The sequence below is a fragment of the Apodemus sylvaticus genome, chromosome 23 (assembly GCF_947179515.1).
Source record: "Apodemus sylvaticus chromosome 23, mApoSyl1.1, whole genome shotgun sequence".
In the NCBI taxonomy this organism is placed as follows: Eukaryota; Metazoa; Chordata; class Mammalia; order Rodentia; family Muridae; genus Apodemus; species Apodemus sylvaticus.
Window position 1 is genome coordinate 3,255,762 of NC_067494.1, and position 13,690 is coordinate 3,269,451.

Genomic DNA, 13,690 nt, shown 5'->3' on the forward strand with positions numbered 1-13,690 from the left:
ACCCACTGTGGTCATGATGCCAGCACTCTGGAGGCAGAGGCAAGATCATCAGGAGTCAAGGGTCATCCTCAGGCATGTAGTAAGTTTGAGACAAGCCTGGGCTAGATGAGTTCCTCTCTCAAAAGAACAAATGAGGGAATGCCAGGAGCACATAGGGCACAGGAACAGCGGAACAGCTGGGACGGGGTCCTTCTAGTCACTATTTCAACCCAGGAGCTGGGCTGTTTCACAGGCCTCTGTACATGGGTCCCGCCGGGGGAAAGCTGGTCTCCAGGGAGTGCTCTGACTTCCAGGATAGTAAGAATGCTGATGCAGGCTTACAGGCCCACAAGAGAAACAAGCTCTAGCCAGAGATAGTAAGACCAACTAACACCAGAGATAACCAGATGGCGAAAGGCAAGCACAAAAACCCTACCAACAGAAACCAAGGCTACTTGGCCTCATCAGAACCCAGTTCTCCCACCACAGCAAGTCCTACAAACCCAACACACCAGAAAATCAAGATTTGGATTTTACACTCTAAGATCAAGAATTGACAAATGGGACCTCATAAAATTCCAAAGCTTATGTACGGTAAGGGACACACACTGTCAATAGGACAAAACTGCAATCAACAGATTGGGAAAAGATCTTTACCAATCCTACATCCAATAGCAGGCTAATATCCAATATAAACAAAGAACTCAAGAAGTTAGACTCCAGAGAGTCAAATAACCCTATTAAAAAATGGGGTACAGAACTACACAAAGAACTGAGGAATACTGAATAGCTGAGAAGCACCTAAGGTTCAATATCCTTAGTCGTCAGGGAAATGCAACTCAAAACAACACTGAGACTCTACCTCACACCAGTCAGAATAGCTAAGATCAAAAACTTACAGCAGATGCTGGTAAGGATGTGGAGAAAGAGGAACACTCCTCCATTGCTGATGGGATTGCAACCTGGTACAACTACTCTGGAAATCAGTTTGGCAGGTTGGACATTGTACTACCTGAGGACCCAGCTATACCCATATACCCTGGCCATATACCCAGAAGATTCTCCAACATGTAATAAGAATACATGTTCCGCTATGCTCATAGTAGTCTTATATATGATAGCCAGAACCTGGAAAGAATCCAGATGTCCCTCAGCAGAGGAACGAATATTAAAAGTGTGGTACATTTACAATGGAATACTGCTCAGCTATTAAAAACAATGACTTTATGAAAATCTTAGGCAAATGGATGGAACTAGAAAATATCATCCTGAGTGAGGTAACCAAATCACAAAAGAACACAGATGTTATGCACTCAGTGATAAGTGGATATTAGCCCAGAAGTTCAGAATACCCAAGATACAATTGACAGACCATATGAAGCTCAAGAAGAAGGAAGACCAAAGTGTGGATACTTTGGTCCTTCTTAGAAGGTATATCGAAACACCCATGGTAGGAGATACAGAAACAAAGTGTGAAGCAGAGACTGAAGGAAAGGCTATCCAGAGGCTGCTCCACCTGGGATCCATCCTATATAGTTACCAAACCCAGACACTATTGTGGATGCCAACAAGCACTTGCTGACAGGATCCTGACATCTGTCTCATGAGAGGCTCTGTCAGTGCCTGACAAATACAGAAGTGGATGCTCACAGCTAACCAATGAGCTGAGCACAGGGTTCCCAATGGAGGAGCTAGAGAAAGGATCCAAGGAGCTGAAGGGTTTGCAGCCCCATAGGAAGAACAACAATATGAACCAACCAGACCCCCAGAGCTCCCAGGGACTAAACCACCAACCAAAGAGCACACATGGAGGGACCCATGGCTCCAGGTGCATTTGTAGCTGAGGGTGGCCTTGTGGGACATCAGTGAGAGGAGAGGCCCTTGGTCCTGTGAAGGCTCGATGCCCCAATGTATGGGAATGCCAGGTTAGGCAAGTGGGAGTTGGTGGTGTAGTGAGCAGGGGGAGAGGGGATTGGATAAGGGTTTTCGGAGGGGAAACAAGGAAAGCGGACATTTGAAATGTAAATAAAGAAAATATCTAATAAAATCATTTTTAAAAAAAACAAATGAATAAAATAATAAGTAGCCTTTGTCATGATCAAAGAAGAGAATCTTTCTGGAAATTGTCCTCTGACTACATGGGCCTGTGGCACCCCCACATACACACAGACTTTTTTTTTTTTTTTTAAGAGAGAATGAACATATAACCTTGTGCCAAAAAGAACATTTGCAGGAATGTTTCTGGGAGTGGTAGCCTGGGGTCCATCTCCCATGTAAACAAAGGCCACAGATTTCAGTTTCTCTGAATTTTAAATGGAATTTAAATTTCTCTGAATTTTAGATGGAATTAAGAAAACGGAAGAATGTTGTTAACTTTTCATTGCTTGCTTTCTTGGATACAGGTGATCCTGTTTTCACGCGTGTTATGAGAATCAAAAATCCTGTGGTTAAATTGTTTGAACATGGTCTATACGGAATGTTCTTGTCTGAGTTCAGTAGTTCAGTTCTCTGCCCATATGTGGCCACCTGAAGGTGGTTAGAATGGGTATTCCTGGCACTTTCTTCATTTGCTCCTCTTGACATTCCATTTTACAGTTTATGGAAATAGTGAAAAGCTGGAAAACTCCTATATGATGTAACTTTTTCCCTGTTCTGATACCGTCCTCACCCAGCATCCCTACATGTTTGCACAGGTGATCCAAATGTCAGTAACTTCTGGGTTGAGGGGGGGGGCTATAAAACATTAGATGTAGGTGGCTGAATTATTCCCATTTCTCAATTTATAGGAAATCATGAATGTTCAAAGACGGGGTTATTCTTATTTATTTGTCACTTGTTTGTATTCTGTTTCTCCTCTGCCATTTTTTCTTGCCATGCCAGTCATTCTACTCTATTCAGTGTGATAGATTTAATTTTATTAATGTGATCTTGAACACTTTGTATGACTGTTTTAGACTGGTATGAGTGCTCCTGGTCTTTCTATCCTGTTCCTCTTGGTGTGAATTTGTGACCATCTACCTCTGCCTTGTTCTGATAACTGTGCTCTAGAAATTCTGGAGCACAGCTACCACGTTTACTCACCTTCCATTCAGGCTACCCTCAGAGGACACAGTGATGAGCATCCTCAAACAGATTATCGTGGTATATATAAAGTGCTTTCCCCACAGGAGACCCTGCGCATCTGTGAGTTTAATTGTTCACAGGGACACAACCTGTAGGTGCTTGGAGCCACAGTGCCTGCATCCAGTTGATCCAAATTTCAGTAATTACATCTCTGGTAGCCATTCATGTTTTTTCCAAGATCAGATTTCTAGTTCTCATGGCTTGTCAGGTGATTTCTAATTTTGATATGCATTTTTTTCTCTCCGGATAAAAGTTGGAATATCCCTTCTTGGTTTCAATTTTTACATTTTCTTGTTACTCCTATTTTGTTATGCAATTGGAATATGTCTCCAAATTTTTATATTTGTATTAAAATATCACAATGTATTTAAGTATAACAATCAAGTGGGGTCATATGAAGCTGGCAGTAGCAGACCATTTTAACCTGTAGTAACAAAATAACCTTGGCAGTATTTTAATTATTAGTGTGCCTGGCTACCATGTATAAAACCTGGTTCACTCCTCAGCATGGCATAAAATAAATGTGGTGCATACCTGTAACTCCAGGGTATCAGCGATGGATGCAGGAAGATCAGGCGTTCAACAACATACTTGGCTACATAAAAGGCTCAGTTCTAACCTATGATACTCTAGAACCTGTCTCAAAGTAATAAAACAAACCAAAACTAAAAAAAAAAAAAAAAAAAAAAACACAACAAAATCTGTACTCCACCCTAATCTGTTGTTAGAATTATGATTCTTCTATGTTTATATTACAAAAATGTTTTAAGAAATATGTGTTTACTATTTCTTTTATTTTTTTTTTAGTTTGTCCTCTTAAATTCTTAAAAGAAAGATAACTTAATCAGAGTATGAAGATCTTATGGCTATTATTACATAAGTCACTTTCTAAAAGACTAAAGTTATTTGCATTATGCGGAGTTTATATCGTGATTATACTAGTTAGCTGCAACCTCCTTCCATTAGACATTCCCATCTAAACTAATATTTTAATAACTTGAAACTTTACCTTGGTTTTGCTTGTATTATTTGGTTAAAATGGGTAGTAATCATTTATTCTGTTGATCACAGGTGTTAGTATACTTCATGAGATTGTTCCATTTCTACCCATCACCTATTTTCCTACTGATATCATTTCTAATATTAATTTGATGGTAGGTTTTCATATAATAATGCAGTCTGCCTTCAATCCCTGAAAATGAAATTATTCCTCATCAACGTATGATTTCTTCCTCAGATGACAACCAAAGCAAAGCTCATGATAAAAAAGAGAAGAAGATGGTATTTCAGAAGCCACAGGGCACCGTGGAATACACTGTAAGTGCGATTGGGGTGGCTGGAGTGACCACAGGTGCTTTGTGATGTAAGCATGCTGCTTTTCCTTGACTGACTTTGCCCCTCACTAGAGTCTCCTTGAATGCCCATCATAATGTGCTTTCTTTTTTTTTTTTTTTTTTTTATTTATGCCACACTTATATAAACCACCCTTTTTTTTTTGTCTTTTTTTTTATTTGATATAATTTATTTACATTTCAAATGATTTCCCCTTTTCTAGCCCCCCCCCACACTCCCCGAAAGTCCCGTAAGCCCCCTTCTCTTCCCCTGTCCTCCCTCCCACCCCTTCCCAGTTCCCCGTTCTGGTTTTGCCAAATACTGTTTCACTGAGTCTTTCCAGAACCAGGGACCACTCCTGCTTTCTTCTTGTATCTCATTTGATGTGTGGATTATGTTTTGGGTATTCCAGTTTTCTAGGTTAATAACCACTTATTAGTGAGTGCATACCATGATTCACCTTTTGAGTCTGGGTTACCTCACTTAGTATGATGTTCTCTAGCTCCATCCATTTGCCTAAGAATTTCATGAATTCATTGTTTCTAATGGCTGAATAGTACTCCATTGTGTAGATATACCACATTTTTTGTATCCACTCTTCTGTTGAGGGATACCTGGGTTCTTTCCAGCATCTGGCAATTATAAATAGGGCTGCTATGAACATAGTAGAGCATGTATCCTTATTACATGGTGGGGAATCCTCTGGGTATATGCCCAGGAGTGGTATAGCAGGATCTTCTGGAAGTGAGGTGCCCAGTTTTCGGAGGAACCGCCAGACTGCTTTCCAGAGTGGTTGTACCAATTTGCAACCCCACCAGCAGTGGAGGAGTGTTCCTCTTTCTCCGCACCCTCTCCAACACCTGCTGTCTCCTGAATTTTTAATCTTAGCCATTCTGACTGGTGTAAAATGAAATCTTAGGGTTGTTTTGATTTGCATTTCCCTAATGACTAATGAAGTGGAGCATTTTTTAAGATGCTTCTCCGCCATCCGAAGTTCTTCAGGTGAGAATTCTTTGTTTAACTCTGTACCCCATTTTTTAATAGGGTTGTTCGGTTTTCTGGAGTCTAACTTCTTGAGTTCTTTATATATATTGGATATTAGCCCTCTATCTGATGTAGGATTGGTGAAGATCTTTTCCCAATTTGTTGGTTGCCGATCTGTCCTCTTGATGGTGTCCTTTGCCTTACAGAAACTCTGTAACCTTATGAGGTCCCATTTGTCAATTCTTGCTCTTAGAGCATACGCTATTGGTGTTCTGTTCAGAAACTTTCTCCCTGTACCGATGTCCTCAAGGGTCTTCCCCAGTTTCTTTTCTATTAGCTTCAGAGTGTCTGGCTTTATGTGGAGGTCCTTGATCCATTTGGATTTGAGCTTAGTACAAGGAGACAAGGATGGATCAATTCGCATTCTTCTGCATGCTGACCTCCAGTTGAACCAGCACCATTTGTTGAAAAGGCTATCTTTTTTCCATTGGATGTTTTCAGCCTCTTTGTCGAGGATCAAGTGGCCATAGGTGTGTGGGTTCATTTCTGGATCTTCAATCCTGTTCCATTGATCCTCCTGCCTGTCACTGTACCAATACCATGCAGTTTTTAACACTATTGCTCTGTAGTATTGCTTGAGGTCAGGGATACTGATTCCCCCAGATTTTCTTTTGTTGCTGAGAATAGTTTTAGCTATCCTGGGTTTTTTGTTGTTCCAGATGAATTTGATAATTGCTCTTTCTAACTCTGTGAAGAATTGAGTTGGGATTTTGATGGGTATTGCATTGAATCTGTATAGTGCTTTAGGCAAAATGGCCATTTTAACTATATTGATTCTACCGATCCATGAGCATGGGAGGTTTTCCCATTTTTTGAGGTCTTCTTCCATTTCCTTCTTCAGAGTCTTGAAGTTCTTGCCATACAGATCTTTCGCATGTTTGGTAAGAGTCACCCCAAGATACTTTATACTGTTTGTGGCTATTGTGAAGGGGGTCATTTCCCTAATTTCTTTCTCAGCCTGCTTATCCTTTGAGTATAGGAAGGCCACTGATTTGCTTGAGTTGATTTTGTAACCTGCCACTTTGCTGAAGTTGTTTATCAGCTGTAGGAGCTCTCTAGTGGAGTTCTTTGGGTCACTTAGGTAGACGATCATGTCGTCTGCAAATAATGATAGTTTGACTTCCTCCTTTCCAATTTGTATCCCTTTGACCTCCTTATGTTGTCGAATTGCCCGAGCTAGTACCTCAAGTACAATATTGAAAAGATAAGGAGAAAGGGGGCAGCCTTGTCTGGTCCCTGATTTCAGTGGGATTGCTTCAAGTTTCTCTCCGTTTAGTTTGATGCTGGCTACCGGTTTGCTGTATATTGCTTTTACTATGTTTAGGTATGGGCCTTGAATTCCTGTTCTCTCCAAGACTTTAAGCATGAAAGGATGCTGAATTTTGTCAAATGCTTTTTCAGCATCCAATGAAATGACCATGTGGTTTTGTTCTTTGAGTTTGTTTATGTAGTGGATTGTATTGATGGATTTCCGTATATTGAACCAACCCTGCATTCCCGGGATAAAGCCTACTTGATCATGGTGGATGATCGTTTTGATGTGTTCTTGGATTCGGTTGGCAAGAATTTTGTTGAGTATTTTTGCATCGATGTTCATAAGGGAAATTGGTCTGAAGTTCTCTTTCTTTGTTGGATCTTTGTGTGGCTTTGGTATCAGCGTAATTGTGGCTTCGTAGAAGGAGTTGGGTAGTGTTCCTTCTGTTTCTATTTTGTGGAATAGTTTGAAGAGTATTGGTGTTAACTCTTCTTTGAAGGTCTGGTAGAATTCTGCACTGAAACCATCTGGTCCTGTGCTTTTTTTGGTTGGAAGACTTTCTATGACTCCTTCTATTTCTTTAGGCTTTATGGGACTGTTTAGATGGTCTAGTTGGTCCTGATTTAATTTTGGTATTTGGTATCTGTCAAGGAAATTGTCCATTTCCTCCAGATTCTCCAGTTGTGTTGAGTACAGGCTCTTGTAGTAGGATCTGATGATTTTTTGGATTTCCTCAGTTTCCGTTGTTATGTCTCCCTTTTCATTTCTAAGTTTGTTAATTTGGATACTTTCTCTGTGCCCTTTGGTCAGTCTGGCTAAGGGTTTATCTATCTTGTTGATTTTCTCAAAGAACCAGCTCCTAGTTTTGTTGATTTTTTGTATGGTTCTCTTTGTTTCTACTTGATTGATTTCGGCCCTGAGTTTGATGATTTCCTGCCTTCTACTCCTCCTGGGTGAAATAGCTTCTTTTTGTTCTAGGGCTTTCAGGTGTGTCATTAAGTTGGTAATGTATGCTCTCTCCATTTTCTTTTTGGAGGCACTCAGGGCTATGAGTTTTCCTCTTAGCACTGCTTTCATTGTGTCCCATAGATTTGGGTATGTTGTGTTTTCATTTTCATTGTGTTCTAAAAAGTCTTTAATTTCTTTCTTTATTTCTTCCTTGACCAAGGTGTCATTGAGTAGAGTATTGTTCAATTTCCACGTGTATGTGGGTTTTCTGTTGTTTCTGTTGCTATTGAAGACCACTTTTATTCCATAGTGATCAGATAGGAGGCATGGGATTAGTTCTATCTTTTTATATTTGTTGAGGTCTGTCTTGTGACCAATTATATGGTCGATTTTGGAGAAGGTACCATGAGGTGCTGAAAAAAAGGTATATTCTTTTGTTTTAGGATAGAATGTTCTATATATATCAGTTAAGTCTAATTGGTCCAAAGCTTCAATTAGTTTCATTGTGTCCTTGTTTAGTTTCTGTTTTCCTGATCGGTCCATTGAGGAAAGTGCAGTGTTGAAGTCACCCACAATTATTGTGTTAGGTGTAATGTGTGCTTTGAGTTTTAATAAAGTTTCTTTTATGAAAGAGGGTGCCCTTGCATTTGGAGCATAGATGTTCAGGATTGAGAGTTCTTCTTGTTGTATTTTTCCTTTGACCAGCAAGAAGTGTCCCTCAGAGTCTCTTTTGATGACTTTGGGTTGAAAGTCAATTTTATCTGATATTAAAATGGCTACTCCAGCTTGTTTCCTGAGACCATTTGCTTGTAAAATTGTCTTCCAGCCTTTTACTCTAAGGTAGTGTTTGTCTTTGACCCTGAGGTGTGTTTCCTGTAAGCAGCAAAATGTAGGGTCCTGTTTACGTATCCAGTCAGTTAGTCTGTGTCTTTTTATTGGGGCATTGAGTCCATTGATGTTAAGAGATATTAAGGAATAGTGATTGTTACTTCCTATCATTTTTGACGTTATTTTTTAAATTTGATTGCTTAACTTCTTTTGGGTTTGATGAAAGGTTACTATCTTGCTTTTTTCAGGGTGGAGTTTCCCTCCTTGTATTGGTGTTGTCCTCCTATTATCCTTTTTAGGGCTGGGTTTGTGGATAGATATTGGGTGAACTTGGTTTTGTCGTGAAATATCTTAGTTTCTCCATCTATGGTGATTGAGAGTTTTGCTGGATATAGTAGTTTTGGTTGGCATTTGTGTTCTCTTAGAGTCTGCATGAGATCTGCCCAGGACCTTCTAGCCTTCATAGTCTCAGGTGAAAAGTCTGCTGTGATTCTGATAGGTCTTCCTTTATATGTTACTTGGCCTTTTTCTCTTACTGCCTTTAGTATTCTTTCTTTGTTTAGAACATTTGGTGTTTTGATTATTATGTGACGGGAAGTATTTCTGTTCTGGTCCAGTCTGTTTGGAGTTCTGTAGGCTTCTTGTATATTCATGGGCATCTCTCTCTTTAGGTTAGGGAAGTTTTCTTCCATAATTTTATTGAAGATATTTGCTGGCCCTTTAAGTTGTAAATCTTCACTCTCATCTATGCCTATAATCCTTAGGTTTGGTCTTCTCATTGTGTCCTGGATTTCCTGGATATTTTGGGTTACAAGCTTTTTGCACTTTGCATTTTCTTTAACTGTTGAGTCCATGGTTTCTATGGAATCTTCAGCATCTGAGATTCTTTCTTCTATCTCTTGTATTCTGTTGTTGATATTTGCATCTCTGTCCCCTGATTTCTTCCCAAGGCTTTCTATCTCCAAAGTTGTCTCCCTTTGAGTTTTCTTAGTTGTTTCTACTTCTGATTTTAGATCCTGGATGGTTTTGCTTAGCTCCTTCCCTTGCATGTTTGTGTTTTCCTGTAATTCTTTAAGAGATTTTTGTGTTTCCTCTTTCATGAGCTCAGCCTGTTGACCAAAGTTCTCCTGTATTTCTTTAAGAGATTTTTGTGTTTCGTCTTTCATGACCTCAGCCTGTTGAGCAAAGTTCTCCTGTATTTCTTTAAGTGTTTTTTGCATTTCCTCCTTGTTGGCTTTTGTATTCTCCTGGATTTCTTTCAATGATTTTTGTGTTTCCCTTGCAAGGGCTTCTAACTTTTGATCCATTTTCTCCTCAATGTCCTTCATGTGTTCCTGTACCAGCATCATGACCAGTGATTTTAAATCCAAATCTTGTTTTACTGGTGTGATGGGGTATCCAGGACTTGCTGGTAGAGGAGAATTTGGTTCAGATGTTGCCATATTGCCTTGATTTCTGTTAGTGACGTTTCTGCGTTTGCCTTTTGCCATCTAGCTCTCACTGGTGTTACTTGGTCTTGTCAGTGCTGGACTCACCAGTGCAAGCTGCCCCTTCCCCGTTGGCCTCTGGTGCACAGCTTACACTCTGCACTGCCTATAGACAGGGTGCTGTTGTCCAGGCTGTTCAGATCCCGAAGCAGGCACCTGAAGGCTCCCGCTGGGGCCCGCAGGATTTATTGGAGCACACCGACTTCTCCCAGCTGGCCGCCCGGAAGCCCCCACTAGCCTCTTGAGGGACCTGGAGATGTGGCGGCCACCCAGGCTGATCTGAAGCGGAGAGAGTTGAGCTGGGGGCTTCTGCCTGAGGCCTTGCCCCAGATTGTGTCTGTGGACCAGGTGGAACCCGTGTGCACCCCCAGGGAGCTCCGAAGGTGAATGTTGCTGTGACCTCCCCTGTGCTCCGCTCACTCCGCTGGGCAGCTGATTTCCCCAACCGGGCTGGCGCACACTAGGTTAGCCTTGTCGCCTGGGCCCTGAGTCCAGGCAAACGCCTGGGAGGCCAAGGTCCGAGCAAAGTTCCCCTAGGGCTATGTCTGTTATTTGGGTCCGCCAGGTGACCCGGATGGCGGGCGTGCGCGTCCGCGCTCCGCGAAAGCACCGGGAGAGTCTGTTGTGCTAATAACCTCCTGGGCTGGTTGACACACAGATGGCCCACCAAGCCGCCCAGTTCTTGGGGTCAGTCCTGTGCCTTTTGGGGCCTAGACCCCCGTTTTGTTAGCCTCAGGCTACGCTTGTTAGCAGTCTCTGCCCTCCCGAGCACTCTGGCTCCTGTAGGCAAAATGGCGGCGCGTGCACCGGCCGGGGCAAAAAAAAAAACTCCTGGCTGGGTTGGCGCCCCGATGGCCACTCGAACAGCCCAGGGCCTGGGTGCAGGCCAACGCCCGTCTGGCTCAGACCCCTGCGGTGTTGGGCCTAGGATTATGTTTGTGTACCTCAGTCTGACTGATCTCTGGAGCCCGGGATCAAGATGGCGGTGAGTCTCTCCTGACTGGCGGGCAGCCGAGTTCTGAAGTCCATAATGTGCTTTCTTAAGAGCCGTTTTAGGCCATGTCTTTTCCCCTGTGTTGTAGTAATTTTATGTGGGAAGGGGGGTTCTGACCCACTCTATCCCATTTAACTCCAGCGTAAATAGCACAGAGACATCAGATTTTATTAACAACCTGCTAGCACTGTGCTGGGCAGGCCCTGAGCTATTCTTATGTGACTAATCTATTAAAACCAAACGAACGCCCCATTACTTGACAGTCCAGTCGTGCTCTGTTCCATGGGTGCCTCAGGGTGAGCTTTCCATGGCCACATGCTCATGGTCATTCTCATGGTTCATCCTACCTCATGGTGACCTTCTTCCTTTCCTTTCCTTTCCTTTTTCCTTCTCTCTGTGATCTCTCCTCACATCTCCTCACTCAATCCAAAGTTCCGCCTTCCCCTCCCCTGTGCCCAATCACAGGCTCTAGCTTTTCATTTACCAATCAGAGATTATTGGGGAGTATTCTTTACAGCACAATGGTCAATACTATGCCCATGGTCAGACTGCAGCCTGATCTTGGGGTACAGAACTCAGCATCTGAATACACAGTGCATAAGACCAATCCATGTTTTCTCTCTGGCTACAATGTCTGTCACCCCACTAATTATCAACCTTGCATAGGATCATCTGGAAGGCCTTGAAGGGATCCACTTCATGCACCCTGCTAGAAACTTGGTTTAAAGAGATGACCTTTCTCAACGGAGAAAGAACATTTTCAGTTTAGGAGGCCCTCAGCTTTGTTCCACTAGACAAACAGATAAATTTTCTTCAGAATGGCCATGACTACCAATTGTAGGTATTTATCCCAGACATCTCTAAGATCTAAAGGCCTGCTTAACATATCTACTTAGATCTTCTCTATGCTTGATCCTTTCCCAAAAAACATGATTCATGATTTGTGATTCAAGTATTTATACGAGTCAGCCTCTCTTAGACATGCCTTCTCTGCTCTCTCCATGGCCACTCCCACCTCTTCTCACTATCCAGAAAGTCTAGATTAGGGTTTTTTTAAAAAAAAAAAAAAAAAGATATGTTCTTTATTTACATTTCAAATGTTATCCCCTTTCCTGATTTCCCCTCTGAAAACACCCTGTCCCATCCCCTCCTCCCCGTGATCACCAATCCATCCACTCCCACTTCCCTGCTGTGTCATTCCCCTACATTGGGACATCAAGCCTTCTCAGGGCCAAGGGCCTCTCTTCCCTTTGATGTCTAGCCAGGCCATCCTCTGCTACATATGCAGCTGAAGCCATTGGTCCCTCTAAGCATACTCTTTGGTTTGTGGTTTAGTCCCTGGGAATTATTGGGGGGAATGATTGGTTCATATTGTTGTTCCTCCTATGGGACTGCAAGCTCCTTCAGCTCCTTGGGTACTTTCTCTAGCTCCTCCATTGGGGACCTTGTGCTCCGTCCAATGGTTGGCTGAGAGCATCCACCTCTGTATGTGTCAGGTACTGGCAGAGCCTCTCCGGAGACAGCTATATCCTGTTAGCAAGCACTTGTTGGCATCCACAAATGTGTCTGGGTTTGGTGACAGTGTATGGGATGGATCCCCAGGTGGGACAGTCTCTGGATGGCCTTTCCTTTCTCTGCCCCACACTTTGTCTCTGAATCTCCCCCCTGTGGGTATTTTGTTACCCCTTCTAAGAAGGACCAAAGTATCCATACTTTGGTCTTCCAGGATTTTTTTTTCTCTTGTTTATCAATAAGTCATTTTAACTGCTTTTTTTTTTTTAAACAAAATCTTAAACATTTGATTTTTTTGGGAGCCTGATGATGGAGTGAAAGCCTGCTACTCACACAGGCAGAGAAAGCACCCAGCTGACCTTTCTCCTCAGCCAACGTCCCCAAAAGAAGCTTTCCTTCTCCGTGCTGTCTCAAAAACCCCTCAAACTGAGTTTTCCTCCTTACTATTTTCTGTACGTCTCCATCCATCCTGCTGACTTCCTTGTAATCTCTATGTTTTTCTCCTATGTTCATTCCCTGTCATCTGCTTACTTACTTAACATTTTTTACCTGTGGTTGATTTTATTTCATCCTGTTTGCAGTAAACAGAAATCTCAGATTGCTTTTGGCAAAATGGCCATTTTAACTATATTGATTCTACCGATCCATGAGCATGGGAGGTTTTCCCATTTTTTGAGGTCTTCTTCCATTTCCTTCTTCAGAGTCTTGAAGTTCTTGTCATACAGATCTTTCACATGTTTGGTAAGAGTCACCCCAAGATACTTTATACTGTTTGTGGCTATTGTGAAGGGGGTCATTTCCCTAATTTCTTTCTCAGCCTGCTTATCCTTTGAGTATAGGAAGGCCACTGATTTGCTTGAGTTGATTTTATAACCTGCCACTTTGCTGAAGTTATCAGCTGTAGGAGCTCTCTAGTGGAGTTTTTTGGGTCACTTAGGTAGACTATCATGTCGTCTGCAAATAATGATAGTTTGACTTCTTCCTTTCCAATTTGTATCCTTTTGACCTCCTTATATATAAAGAACTCAAGAAGTTAGACTCCAGAAAACTGAACAACCCTATTAAAAAATGGGGTACAGAGTTAAACAAAGAATTCTCACCTGAAGAACTTCGGATGGCAGAGAAGCATCTTAAAAAATGCTCAACTTCATTAGTCATTAGGGAAATGCAAATCAAAACAACCCTAAG

General features: G+C 42.0%; 1 protein-coding gene across 2 annotated transcripts in view; it reads left to right on the plus strand.

Annotated features, from left to right (window-relative positions):
• The window catches only part of Ncoa7 (nuclear receptor coactivator 7), a 168,697-nt gene that overhangs the window by 92,392 nt on the left and 62,615 nt on the right, over window positions 1-13,690 (plus strand). For both annotated transcript variants that reach the window (XM_052169264.1, XM_052169265.1), the window contains exon 4: window positions 4,340-4,419. In XM_052169264.1, coding sequence (XP_052025224.1) covers window positions 4,340-4,419 — 80 coding nt within the window. The remainder of the gene's footprint in view (window positions 1-4,339; window positions 4,420-13,690) is intronic.